Source organism: Mus caroli, unplaced genomic scaffold, assembly GCF_978045245.1.
Source record: "Mus caroli unplaced genomic scaffold, Mus_caroli_1 scaffold_9, whole genome shotgun sequence".
NCBI classification, from domain to species: domain Eukaryota; kingdom Metazoa; phylum Chordata; class Mammalia; order Rodentia; family Muridae; genus Mus; species Mus caroli.
Window position 1 is genome coordinate 118,811,851 of NW_028227264.1, and position 14,686 is coordinate 118,826,536.

General features: G+C 44.5%; 1 protein-coding gene across 1 annotated transcript in view; it reads right to left on the bottom strand.

Annotated features, from left to right (window-relative positions):
• Positions 1 to 9,779, bottom strand: part of Cand1 (cullin associated and neddylation dissociated 1) — a 36,983-nt gene extending 27,204 nt beyond the window's left edge. Inside the window, exon 1 of the mRNA XM_021173558.3 lies at positions 9,316 to 9,779. Coding sequence (XP_021029217.1) covers positions 9,316 to 9,383 — 68 coding nt within the window. The 5' untranslated portion in view covers positions 9,384 to 9,779. The remainder of the gene's footprint in view (positions 1 to 9,315) is intronic.
• Positions 9,780 to 14,686: the final 4,907 nt, after the last annotated feature.

A 14,686-nucleotide genomic window follows, 5' to 3' on the forward strand; every position in this document is an offset into this window, starting at 1 on the left:
GTTCACACTGAGACAACAGGAGATAAGTCAGACAGGTACATTTTGAAGCTCTTCCCAGGATAAAATAAAAGGACAAAACAATATTAAAATCAAAGTTTCGATTAATATTCTGAAGTGGGACACTGCATTACACATTTTAATGTAGGTATAAAACTGTCCTAGTCACTGGTCTACTGCTGGGAAGAGACACCATGTCCAAGGCAACTCTTAAGAAAAAGCATTAACTAGGGGCTTGCTTACAGTTTCAGGGTGTGAGTCATTGTCACAGAGGGAGCATGGCAGCATGCACGCAAGTTTTACATCCTGATCCACACAGGTAAAGAGAAAGAGACTGGATCTGGCTTTTGAAACCTCAAAGCTACCCAGTGTGACATACCTGCTTCAACAAGGCCATACCCCTGATCAGTGTGGTCCTTTCCAACAGTTCCACATCCTGGTGACTGAGCAGGATTCACATAGAAAGAAGCTCATGGGCATCATCCTTAGTCAAACCACACCAAGCCTGGCAAAGATACAGTTACTGCCTCGGTGTAGACAATACCAACTGCCCAGCTCAGTGATACAGTTACTGCCTCGGTGTAGACAATACCAACTGCCCAGCTCAGAAACAATAACCACCAATCTAAGCTAAACAAAGTAGACAATCCAAATAACAACGTGCTGGCAGTGCCACTGGATACAAGAATGGATACAGTCAAGTAACAGGTGTTTGTTTGTTCTGATGATTCTATTAGATAAAAGAAGAGATACACTTTTACTCAAAGGCAAAGATGACAGTCTTCTTTTTCATTTGCTGGGACAGACACAGAGAATCTCATCCTCACAATTTTTTTCAAGAGTTTATTAATTTTATCTAAAGTTCCAAATATACTCATCTTACTAAAGTAAAAAGCACCCCAGCATGTCAAGGCACAGCTACAATTGCTAATTTCACAGGCGAGTTCCCAGGTGTAAGCCTAAGGACTGTGCTTACCCCTCCCCATCTGTTAGTCGCTCATTCAGTCTACTTTGTCTTCAGTATGCTTCAGTAGTTCTATCCACTGGGAGGTGTGCTCAGAAGGAGCAGGGTCCGGGTCGCACTCAGCTCAGTGAGTTTGAGACTAGACAGAGCTACTTGAGATCCTGTCTTGACAAACAACTCTCACTCTGACCATCCGAACAAGACAAAATGATTCTGGAAAGGGGGAAAATGATGCCAGGTAAGCAAGAGACATGAACTTAAAAGATCTGTGTAACAGTAGGGCTTCAGGTTCTAGACTAAGTGCAATGGGAAACTGCCAAAAGGCATATGGGACTGTCAGGAAATGACTAGCTGTGCCCTCCAGAAGAACCATTACAACAAATGCTTTGGAAAGAGTCAATCATTAGTTAGGGGGACGAGAGACAGGTTCTGACAACTACTGAAGCTCACTGAGTGACTGACAGAAAGGGAGGGGGAAAGAGCCAGCCCTGATTCCTGAGGCTCGCTCCACCAGTGAATCCACTTGTTTTTTGGTTTTTTGGTTTTTTTCGAGACAGGGTTTCTCTGTATCTCCCTGGCTGTCCTGGAACTCACTCTGTAGACCTGTAGACCAGGCTGGCCTCAGCACTCAGAAATCCGCCTGCCTCTGCTGGGATTAAAGGAGTGCACCACCATGCCCGGCTGTGAATCCACTTGTTATGTTAGTAACAACTACATAAATTCCCCCCTGCTTTGCAACAGACAGCTGGAAAGTGAGCCTGCACACACCCTCCACTGCAAGGTTCCAACTCCACACCACTAACAGCTGTCTTCCCACACTGGAGTCTTGGGGTTCACAGTTACACTTTCTGGTGATGGTCTGTGGTTTAATAGAGCCCCCATGCATAACTGCAAGCATATCTAACATTTCTATATACAAAAGGGTGTGTGGTGCCTCCTGGGAAAGTGTGCTAAATAAGCTTTATTTAGGCATATATTGAAAGTGCTATTGACCACGAGTTCAATGTTTAATCAACTGGAAAATATTCTTAAACTTAAGTAGACATAAAATTATTAATATTTTAACTAATGAAAACACAGGAACCAGGGGCTCACAGAAACCAAACTTCATAGTCTCCTTATAAGCAAGTTGGATCAGGGTGGTATCTGTTGATTCAGACTTGAGGGAATCTTCCAGAATATGTCATACAGACCGGCCAACTCCTTGAACTTGAATTTAAGAGGTGAAATTAAGTTATTCAGAATCGATTACATACAGGAATAAAGGGCATGCTACAGGAAAGAAAGGAGACCAGGACTGAAGACTTGAATGTGACAGCAACTGATTACATATGCATCCCTGCTATCAGGCTAGGTCTATTCTTTATTCCAGGGAGGAAGAACGAAAGGTGAGGGCCGTGTAATCACAGTGCAGCCGGTGGTAAGGTCAGGTGAGCACTGTGAGTTAAGCACGCACCTCACACCCCCATGACAAAGGAACAGCTGCTTGACTCTCCAGTCTTAAGCAACAGTGGCGGACAACTAAGAAGTCACTACAAACTGAGCAGGTGCTTCCTTCACCTAAAGCATACTGTTTTCTTGGACGGAAACAATGTCTAAGAACATTCAGTGCAGATGAGGCTACACAATAAACTATGAGATGCTCCCTCTTGTTAGAGCGTGGATACCTCCTAGCAATTCAGCTTTCCATTGGTTAGGAATGGTCTCCCCCAAAAGGTTTACTGAGATGCAATCACAGAAATGTCCTGACTTTCTGACAACACCCAATTTAAAACTACTTCTCCATGCCCTTCCAAACAGTCCTCAAATAAACAAGTTCCTTCCAGCCACCTCTTACTGAGAACCCCACAGCTTTAGAGAGGATAGATGACATCAGGGATGGCATTAGAAAAATTCAAGTGTGCTAACAGTACTTAAATATAAACCAGAAGAATGAAGAAAACATATACTAAATCCATTACATGAGGAGACTTGGGACTTTTCAAAGAGTGACTTTAATAAGCTCAGATACCAAATAAGAAGTTTGGAGTTCTTTGTGTAGTCAATCAGAGTAAAAAAAGAACCAGCTATGATTTGATAGGGAAATTCTATTAGATAGAAAGTGAATGAAGCTCTAGAGGGGATGAAGACCAAGAGACTAATTTGAGAAGTATTCCCCACAGGACTACAGGAAGGCTGGAGAAGAGCTGCATCCAGGTGCTATTCTACTTGCAATCTCCAGCAAACATTAATAAGCCAAAATGAGGATAAACATTGCTCAGCTGTTAAGAGCACTGACTGCTCTTCCAGAGGTCCTGAGTTCAATTCCCAGCAACCACATGGTGACTCACAACCAGGTGTGACTGAAGACAGCTACAGTGTACTTATATATAATAAATAAATCTTAAAAAACGAACAAACAAAAACCCTGGTTGACTCTAGGGCGCGTGCGCACACACACACACACACACACACACACACACACACATACAAGATGGGAGGGCAAAGATAAAATACTCAGCATAGTATTATGCAATTACCAAGTGAGCACAATCTACCGGCAAGACAGTTTACTCATGTGGTCACTAAGTATTTAGGGGTGAGGTGGGGTAGTGTGTGTGTGTGTGTCTATGTGTGCACACACGACAGTGTGAACACTCGCACCAGCATGAAGAACTCACATCAAGCTCTTATCACTGAACGCTTCTTGAAGAGAATGTACTCGTTCCAGGTAACAGCACGGAGAAGCAGAATCATGTTAGAAAGGGACAAGTGATGATCAATGAGTAACTTGACTCTTAACTACAGCAGGAATCTAGGTGACTTATCTGGAATGCACGGTCTAGCAATCAAGTATCTTTCAAAGATTTTTCTCATACATTACTACAGAGCTATGAATGAACCTGGAATAATCTGTCTACAAGAGCAAAACTAATTTTTGCCAATTTTGTAAGTTGCCTGTGTGACATTCCTTTCTCTCCCTTCTAGTATTGAACTCCAGTCACAGCAGATCCTGCTGTACAAATCAACATACAGGAAAAGCAAGTAAACTCTAACCATCACCTGCCTTAAAAACTCAAGATGGTGATTCTTTTATTTATTATTATTATTTGGTTTTTCTTTTGAGACAGGGTTTCTCTGTGTAGCCCTGGCTGTCCTCCAGCTCAGAAATCCTCCTGCCTCTGCCTCTGAAGTACTGGGATTAAAGGCGTGTGCCACCACTGCCCGGCTATTTCTTTTTATTTTAAGGTGCAAACTCACCTTTCAGCTCTGCAATAAACACTCCCTCTTACACCCTTGAGAGCCTAGGAGTTACAGGCCTAGTTGTTTACTAACCTTAAAGTTTCCAAACAGAAACACCTGCTAATATTCAAACCTTAACAAACTTTGTAACAAATCACTAGCAGCATCATAAACCATTTTAAAATTCACAAAACTGGTTTTACAATGGTTTCTTGATGGGATTTCTCAACCTTCTTCCGTCTCTAACCTTGGAACTAACGGCCATTAAGCATTACAAGCTCTCAAAGGAGCCAGCTGTCAAATGAACTAAGAGTGCTCAGGTAAGATCAGGATTCCCTGGGCTGCTTTTGCTGTAGCAGAAGATGTAGGCTCAGTCCCCAGCACCTACACAGTATATCTATACTCAAACATCTGTAACTCTAATTCCAGGGGATCCGGTATTTTCTTTTAAGGTATGAGGGCACCAGGCACACCACACACATGGTGCACATACACACATGCAGGCAAAACATTCACACACACAAAATAGTCTAACAATTAAAAAGGGCTGGAGAGATGGCTCAGCGGTTAAAGAACACTCACTACTCTTCCAGAGGTCCTGAGTTCAATTTCCAGCAACCACATGGTGGCTCACAACCATCTGTAATGGGATCTGATGCCCTCTTCTGGTGTGTCTGAAGACAGCTAGTGTAGTCATATATACATAAAATAAATAAATGAAAAAATTTAAAACAATTGTAGGCCCCTGTTCTTAAGGATTCCATGAACGAATGACTATCCAGCTATACGACAAAATCGTCCTTTCCCCCCATGTTTTGTGTCAGGTGTTTTCTTTTCTCTATCAAATAATTTACTAGCAAGACTTCACTGAAAGCCCTCCACACATATGGAATCTCTCTGTTTTAATGTGCTCTGTCACTACCTACACCTACATACTGCAGAGATGATTTAACTCTTAAATAAGCTTCTAACCACTCTACAAGCAGATTTTCTGGGAATAAGCAAAAACAGCTCAAACTTCTCAGAGCTCTGCTAAAGGATTTAAACATCTCATCAACATGAATTTAGAAGCAATTGAAATTTAAGACCTGACTCAATGTCCCTAAGTCACACCCCCAGCACAGAGCAGTCACCAGGAACTCAGGCGGAGGCATCCCAGCTCTACTTAACTGACCTCCTGCAGCAGATCCTTAACCCAATCTCAGTTGCCGTACTGTACCACAGGTCATTATCCACTATACCAGAGATAAGGATAAATAAAACCAAGCAGCTAAAGCGTATAAGAACCATAAATATTATTATGCAAACAATAAGAACATTTTCTCTTTTGTTTGTTTGGGTTTGTTTTTTGTTTGTTTGTTTTGGTTTTTCGAGACAGGGTTTCTCTGTGTAACCCTGGCTGTCCTGGAACTCACTGTAGACCAAGCTGGCCTCGAACTCAGAAATCCGCCTGCTTCTGCCTCCCAAGTGCTGGGATTAAAGGCGTGCGCCACCACCGCCCAGCTAAGACCATTTTCTTAACCTCTTCGTTCTGTGCAATAGTCTGATCCACTTATGGTAAGATATATGAAAATGTGTTGTCAACAACCAGTATAATCAGCACTTATAAGCCAAGTACCAAGCTTATCCATACCTGAGCTTCCACTCTGTTATCTACAGAATCAGATGATGGCCAACTCTATCGGTCCATTTGTATTCTTGGTTCTTGAACAAACTCCCAATGGTCTACAGACCTACATAACTAGTTTCTATGGACACATCAACTCTAGCTTCTATGGAGTGGTGTCTGAGAAGTAATGAGAGCTGCTCTAAGGCACGCTGACAATGAGGGATGACTTATCTTCTAGAGGTTCACCTGAGTTAGCACTCATTATTTTAAAACACCCTTTCCCCAAATCAAAGTAAGTACAGGCACTATCCACCTTAGACACGGGACACACAAATGTCATCTCGTTCACTGGGTCCCTTTGCTTCATTTAGTCACAACATCAGCAATAGCTTTCAAAACACTAAAATAGATTTTTTTCTTCTTTCTTCCTTTCTTTTCTTGGTTTTTTTTTTTTTTAAAATTTTGTTTTGCTTTGTTTTTTGTTTTTTCAAGACAGGGTTTCTCTGTGTAGCCCTGGCTGTCCTGGAACTCACTCTGCAGACCAGGCTGGCCTCGAACTCAGAAATCTGCCTGCCTCTGCCTCCCAAGTGCTGGGATTAAAGGTGTGCCCAGCTAATAGATCTTTTTCAATTAAATGATTTAAATTCCACAAAAATATCTTTTAAAATCCTAAAGTTTATGCTTAAGTTTGTTTACTTTTCTGTTTTAATGAACAACACTGTTATCAAAAAAGACCTATAGATTTTATAACTACACATAATGCAACTCTTATAAGTTAAAATATAATCTCAAGTTAAATAGATTCCCCAGGACCTCACAATTTACAGCAGAGTCATACAGGATTGTACTAGGCCAAATCCTCTGTATTTCACCATGAGAATAGTATTTCTTCCTTCTGGAAACATTGTCTTTCCTTACAAGCATGTCCAAGCTTTTGACATTGTGGCATGACATTGCCACTTACAAAGTTCATCCAAGAAAACCACACAACAGCTATCTGGAAAACCACACATGTCAAAAAATATCCTAGCCTCACAAGTTTGTGTTGGGCCACACTAACAGCCATTCTGGGGCCATGGGTGCCTGTCCCCAGTATTTTATACATAGTAGACATCACATAATTGCTACTTATACTTAGTCTACAAATCTGTCAATTTAAAAGCATTTAACCATAAATCTTGGTATTTACATCAGAACTAAACTTCTTTTTTTTTTTTTTTTTTTTTTTTGGTTTTTCGAGACAGGGTTTCTCTGTATAGCCCTGGCTGTCCTGGAACTCACTTTGTAGACCAGGCTGGCCTCGAACTCAGAAATCCGCCTGCCTCTGCCTCCCGAGTGCTGGGATTAAAGGCGTGCGCCACCTTCTAATGGCTTTAAAAAATGATGTGCCTATATAATGAAAATATAAAAAAGCTCAAATGCGCTACTTTACTATTCTTCAAAAATGTTTAATATTTAATGTACAGAGTACTTCCATCCCAAAGAGTTAGATGGCTAAAATGTAATTTATCTTGCCTGCATGTATGTCTGTGTGAGGGTGTTGGATTCCCCTGGAACTGGAGCTACAGGCAGGTGTGAGCTGCCATATGGGTTCTGGGTATTGAATGGGGTCCTTTGGAAGAGCAGTCAGTGCTCTTAACCTCTGAGCCATCACTCCAGCCCCTTTATAAAAAATGTAATAATGTTAAGTTCAGGGAAGTTACTGTTACTAAAGATAACATTCACCAAATTCTAGAAAGGTGGCATAGTTTTGGCAGTGCCTTGGCTCACTCTAAGGTAGAAATCCCCGTAGTTTGGCATCAAGGCATCCTTATTTCCTTCATAGTAGTTTTCAAAACAAAAGAAAAACCCAGGTGTACACTTTTTTTTTTAATGGGGGATTACTTCAGTCAATAGTTGTATATACAGTGTCACCACATGAAATAATTGTAGTCTTTCAAAAACAATCCAAGAGTCTGTAATTAACAAAACTGCCTTCCAGCAAAAGTTAAATGGAATCAGAGGGGAAACTCAGCACTGCTACAAGACAGGGAAGACACCCCCAGGGAGTAACACCCACACCTTATACAGCTGAGAGCTTACAATCCTGGCTGGTTCCTTCATTCATTGAAGACTTTAACTGTGAGTGAGTGAGCAGAGATCCAGAAGGAACCACGATCTCCCTCACCCTCAGCAGTCTTAAGTGCAAACCCTTCTACCTTCACCTGGAGATCCAACCCAAGCTTCAAAGTGCTCCGGAGCCACTCTCTCTCCACATCATCCTCACGGGAAACTTTTTTAAAAATGGAAATGTAAGACTCAGAAACTCCATAGGTAGGTAGGTATACATACATATATATCAAGTTCTTGGTGGTTTTGAGTCAGAGAAACGACCCTGTATGTACTTCACTGCGTACTTATGACTTTACCTAGGAACAAAGGCATTATTTTCCCGGAGTCTGTAATTAACAAAACTTTCCCCTTTCACCAGTGGGAAAATTGCTTCAGATAGGATTTGGACTAACCTTCAGGTGTTAAGAGTTCACAGAACAAAAACCAAGCTCCTAGACTAATTTTAACTAAAGATTACTTGTTCTTTCTAAATGCACACAAAACTGTACTAAGGCCCAAGGCATTACAGAGAAAAACTTAGGTATCAAAAAAATAGTTTTTTTTCTTTTGACAGAGGGCTTATTTGTGAAGGATTAGGCGTGGGTGTGTGTTAACAATCAGTGTAGCATGGAAAAAACAGACGAGGCTACCGTGTGAAAATATAACACCTTCGATATGTACGGGAATAAGAACCAATGGTCCAGGTCTTGCAGAACACAACTCTATGATTAAGCTTCATGGCTCACCAGCCTCTCTTTTCAAGGTTGGTTTGCTTGGCAATCCAGCCCTCTGGCCATGACTCTGTATAGGGATGTGAGACCAAAACCCCAAGATCCTGCGTGGCTTTCACTCGGCCGGAGAAAAGTGACAAGGATGCTGGCGGGAAAACCCTGCAGGCCAAGTTTCCCCCCCAAGCCGGGCTCCCCTCCCCCTTCTGGCACCTTTGCCAACGAGAAGGATCCAAAGAGAAAGTATACAATCCAATCAGCGAAGGCCTCGGAGAAAGTTGATCGTGGCACCCATTTCCCATCCGCGGGAAAAAGCCAGGCGGCGGCTGAGTGGCTGGCGAGCGGCAGCTTGTCCCAGCGCCGGGATGGCCTGGCGCCTCGGGAGGGCCGGGGACTAGGCCCGGCCGCCCGCCCGACCGCCCGGGAAAAACTCCTTCCCTCCCGCGCAGCCCGTGCCTTCGGGCCCGGGCGCTACCTGGGACGCGTCCCTGGGGGTGGACAAAGGATGCGCCAGGGACGCCGGGACGCGGACGAGCCCCGGGTGGCCAGAGCGGACAACGGCCTAGCGGGGAGATGGGGGAGGGGGTGGCTGGAGACCCGCCGGACCGAGGGGTGGGGCAGGGCCTGTCGCGAGGCCCCGGCGGCGGTCGCCCTCCACCTCTCCCGCACCCCGAGGTGAGGCGGAGGTCGGATTTCAGCCTCACCTGAAGTCCTTGTCGCTGGACGTCATTTTCTCCAGCAAGTTGGAGATGTGGTACGAAGCGCTCGCCATGTTGCCGGCCTCGATCCCGCCTGCTGGCTCAGTGGCTGCTGGGCCCCGCGGCCGGGGCTCCTCCTCTCGTTGGCGGCGGCGCCCGCTTCCAGGGTCGCAGCGCGACGCGGACTGGGGAAGGCGCTTCGACGAGACGTCCAGTCCCCGGCCAGACGGGGATGGGGAGGGGAATGGCTGCCCCGGGGCGGGGAGGTAGGGGAGGCCGAGAGAGAGTGACGGGGACGGCCTAACGACGGCGCTGCTCGCGGGGCGCGGAGCTCATGGGCGGCGGGACGGACGGCTTAGGCCTCGCCGGGAAGCCAGACACTGGCGTTCGGGCCGCCTCGCTCCCACTCCCTCCGCACTCGCTCCCTAGGGCAAGAGGCCAAAGCCCGCCTCCTTCGCTGGGAGGGCGGGGGCGGCCGACGCAGGGCTCTGCGGGGAGGCGGGGTCGGAGGTCACCGGGGCTGCCTCGCGCACTCTGCGCAGGCGCGGTTTACAGGGACGCTCCCGTTGGCCGGGCCGGCTGTCTGTCTTGGCACGGGCCGCCTCTCGGGCGGGATGGCAACGCCTCAAGGGGCTCTTCTCGCGAGACCTTAAAGCGACGGTTAAAGGACGGGCGGTGAGCGTCCAAGGCCGGAGTTCTGAAAACGCTCCTTGCTCCTCCCTGCGACATTAAGAAGGAAGGTCTATGCGTTTGAAAGCGCGTGGGGCTTGTGGGTGATGAGGCTAAGAGCTGGCCTGGAGGCCAAGGGGTGCACTGGAAAAATGAGCTCTCCTTCCGAACGGTACGCGTGGCCGAAACTGTCCCCTAACAACCATGCTGGATGGTTGCCACGTGAGGACTACAACTCCCACGATTCAATTGGGGACACATGAAGGACGTGATTGGCTCTTTGAACCTGGAGTTTCTTTATTGGTTTCCGTGGTCGGAGAGAATGCTGGGATTTGCAGGCAGGGGACGAGGGTTATGCTAAATAAAATCTTTCCATCAGCATGCTCTGTTTCTAAAGTGTCTGTTTCCCTGAAAACATCGCCCACTCCCACCCCCACCCCTGTCCTCATGTTGTTTTGGGCAAGCGCCTTGCAAAATTCTGTGTTTTGGTAGAGGCCTAGTCGAACCTTAACACTAATCTTTGCTCCGCTTAAAGGCCTCAAGGCCACAGTTTGGACGTAATCCTTTTATTCATCCCGGAGCCACTTTTTTCTATTCCATCTAGGTCCTAGTAAGGATTCTCTCCCAATGCCAAACATGGATGGTGCATACCTCTAATCCGTGATCAGTAGAGGCAAGTGTAGGAGAGCCTTGTGGGTCTCAAGTATAAAAGCCAGCTTGGTCTCTAAATCGAGTCCCAGGCGAGTTAGAGGTATCTAGTGCAAACCTGTCGCAAATAGGGGAGGTGGTGGGGAAGTATCGTTGCAGATTGTGCTCTGAACCTACATCTTTCAATAGTCGGCTTCTGTGCACTTAGTTATGAAATATAAGTTTTCCTGTGTGCTCAGATACACCAACACAGCCACCAGAGATCAGAGGTGACATGTACAACTGTTTGTTTACTCTCCAAGTTTCCCTAACTGTTCAGTATTTCACAAATAGCCCAAAGAAGAGTTGGAAAGATCAGAGATTTAGGTTTAGTTTGCTTTTCTGAGATAGGGTTTCTCTGGGTAACCCTGGCTGTTTTGGAACTCAATCTGTAGACTAGGCTGATCTCAAACTCAGATCCGCCTGCCTCTGCCCCTCTGCCTGCAATGCTAGGATTGAAGCTGTGTGCCACCACGCCTGGCTAATGATTTGGTTATTTTACGTGCATTGGTGTAATTCCTCCATGTGTATCTGTGTGTGGGTGTCAGATCCCTGGAGCTCAAGTTATAGACAAGTATGATCACTGAGAGTGCTAGGACTTGAACCCCTGGTCATCTGGAAGAGATGCTCTTAACCATTGAGCCATCTCTACAGCCACCTCCTCCATAAATCTGTAAAATAGCTCACTGAGCCAGCCGTGGTGGTACACGCCTGTTATCGCAGCACTGGGGAGGCAGATGATGGATTTCTGAGTTCGAGGCCAGCCTGGTCTACAAAGTGAGTTCCAGGACAGCCAGGGAAGCTCACTGATTCCAGATACTCCCAATCCCAGCAAAGCTACCTGATTCCGCCCCCCCCCTTTTTTTTTTTGCTACATTCACCAAATAACAGTATCTAAAGAACTATTACAAAATATTGTTTGGGCTCAGAGCACTTTTATTGCCCCCCCCCCCCTTTATCGTTAGTGGGCTTTGTGTAGGCTTTTTCTTTTCCACAATGCCAACCATCTTTTGTTTTCACCAACTCTATCACTATTAGGCTACTTTTCATCAAACTTTATCATTTCAGCTCCAGTTTTCATAAGCTGGGAACGACTTTTACACACTATTTAATATAAACCCCTCGACATACACAAGCAGAAACGATTCAGAGACAGCTGCATCACCAAGGCCCAACCAGCATGGATGACCGCTCATGAAAGCTGGGGAACCTGGAGCACACTGCACAGCTGCAGGCAGCTCAGTCAGATGGAGAGTGTTCTTTCCAAATGACTCTGGTCTAACCTCTTCCTGGCACCCTGCTGGTTTCTTCCAGGTAGTCATCTTTTTGCAGCCTTCCACTTCTCAGCATCTTCTTTGCAGCTCATCTTCCTTCTTTGTGTGTGTGTGTGGGGGGGAGGCACTTTCTGCTTTTGTTGCTTACTCTGGTAGGGAAGGGGGTGGGCTAGTGAATCTGTTCAGTTTCAGGAACTTCCTGAAGGTATTTTGAGTTGTTCACAGTCCTGCTTAACAAGCTTCCTACAGGACTGAATGTTTTAATCTCAGAGGAAGCTGTTACACAATTTGGAGTTCATAGATTAAGCTAGATTGGACGCTAGTAAACTCCAGGAATCGTCCTGTCTCTGTTTCCCCAGGACTGGATTACAGGCCAAGACCAGCCCAAGATGTAAGAATTTTATGTGAATTTTAATACAAGATCGAGATGAGTGTTCAAGTTTAATGAACATGTCCTGTTCCTTGTACTGTCACCACTGTCTCCTGTGTCCTTGTCACAGTGTAGGTGCTTCAGGTTGTTTGGTTTTGGTTTTGTTGTTGTTGTTTTTTGGGGTTTTTTGTTTGTTTGTTTGTTTTTTGGTTTTTTGAGACCTGGAACTCACTTTGTAGACCAGGTTGACCTCGAACTCAGAAATCCGCCTGCCTCTGCCTCCCAAGTGCTGGGATTAAAGGGGTGGGCCATCTCTGCCTGGTTAGCACTCCAGATTGTTAATGCTGGAAAATGTCCCAATATCTTCAACTGCATTTTCCTCAGACTTCCCATTTGAACCTTCTGTTCTGATCTCTGCCTAGAGGTACAAGTCTGAGTTTAGCTTAATCTAGACTGACTCCCTATTGCTGCCAAAGCTAATTTGGCAAAGGGATTAATTTTTTTTCCTTACTGCTCAGTAGAAGCAGTTTCCATATTTGTAACAGTTGCATTTGCTTTCCATCTTGAGACAAAATGTGTGAGATAAACAATTTAAAAGAAAAAAAAATGCCAGGCAGTGGTGGTGCACGCCTTTAATCCCAGCACTTGGGAGGCAGAGGCAGGCAGATCTCTGAATTCGAAGCCAGCCTGGTCTACAGAGTGAGTTCCAGGACAGCCAAGGCAACACAGAGAAACCCTGTCTCGGGGAAAAAAAACAAAAAAACAAAAACAAAAAAACAAAAAACAAAAAACAAGTTGTCCTCTGACCTTCATCAGCATGTGACGCTCACGAGTGCCCCTCCCCCACATTATTATTTTTTAATAAAAAACTTAGAAAACTTTTATGGGATGTTTCACAACATTTAATATACAAACATGTATCCTGAATTCCAGAGAGAAACAAGGAATTCCCAGTGCCAGATGCTGGACATATTTGAGCACAGTTTAAAGCTGTAACTATTTACCATCTCAAGGAATAAGAACATACCATGTCACTCAGTTTTGAAACCATTGTTCTCTTGATATTTTTCTCTAAATTGAATGCTGAATTATGATGGATAGGAGATTCTTGGAAGAAAATTAATTCAAAATATATTTTTAAACTTAATCTTCTATCAAGTAAATTTGGTTGTCATGATTTCCTACATTTGTTGTGAATTGAGTTAAAGAAAAGAGAGCTCTATTTATTAAAGTAGTTATTAAATTCCTAGATAAGAGGATGTCTCTCTGATTGCCAAAGCAGATGGGTTAAGAGAGGAAGAAAAGGGCAATTTTGATTTGTATTTGGTTGCAGACAGCTTCACACTCAAATAGACACAAGTGCTCCCTGTTATGGATCATTCATCAATAGTGAATTCACCCTAGATGTCGAAAGAAGCAAAGGCATTTAAGACTAGCGGTCGAGATTTATTTCAAACCGATGGGAAACAACCCAACAGCTAGTTTTTCCTATGATCTATTCTCTACCAAACAACTGCTAGAAGCTCTTGGTTAATTTCTAGTGGTCCTCTAAATCAAATGTAATTGCTATTCTCTGAAGGAATTATTCTCGAGGATGTGGAAATACATTTGAGGCATATTAGTGGAAACTACAGAAGTTATTTATGTCCTTAAGGGGCTCCCTCGGATACCTATCATTCCAACGTTGTGTGTGACTTTTATGTCAGGATTAGCAATAAAGGAAACGGCATACATTCCTGTTATGAATGACTAAGAGAGCTCTTCTAGGATGCTTAGGGCAAATACAATTAAGACGGTACACATGTCCGGCTTGTCATTGCTTTGGACACAAGGACACAGAAGATCTGCTAGAATCCAGCACATGTGAGGGTTTTCTTCAACCATAGATACTGTGTGGATGATGCCCCATCCTGTTGTTTAAAAATATATTCTTGGGCTGGTGAGATGGCTCAGTGGGTAAGAGCACCCGACTGCTCTTCCGAAGGTCCAGAGTTCAAATCCCAGCAACCACATGGTGGCTCACAACCATCCGTAATGAGATCTGACACCCTCTTCTGGTCTGTCTGAAGACAGCTACAGTGTACTTACATATAAATAAATAAATCTTAAAAAAAAAAAAAAATATATATATATATATATATATATATATATATATATATATATATATATATTCTTCTGCCTGGAGATGTGGCTCAGTGGTTAAGAGCACTGACTGCTCTTCCAGAGGTCCTGAGTTCAAATCCGAGCAACCACATGGTGGTTCACAACCATCTGTAATGGGATTGAATGCCCTTTTCTGGTGTGTCTGAAAACAGCTACAGTGTACTCAGAGAAATACAAGGAATAAATCTTAATACACACACACACACACGTTCTT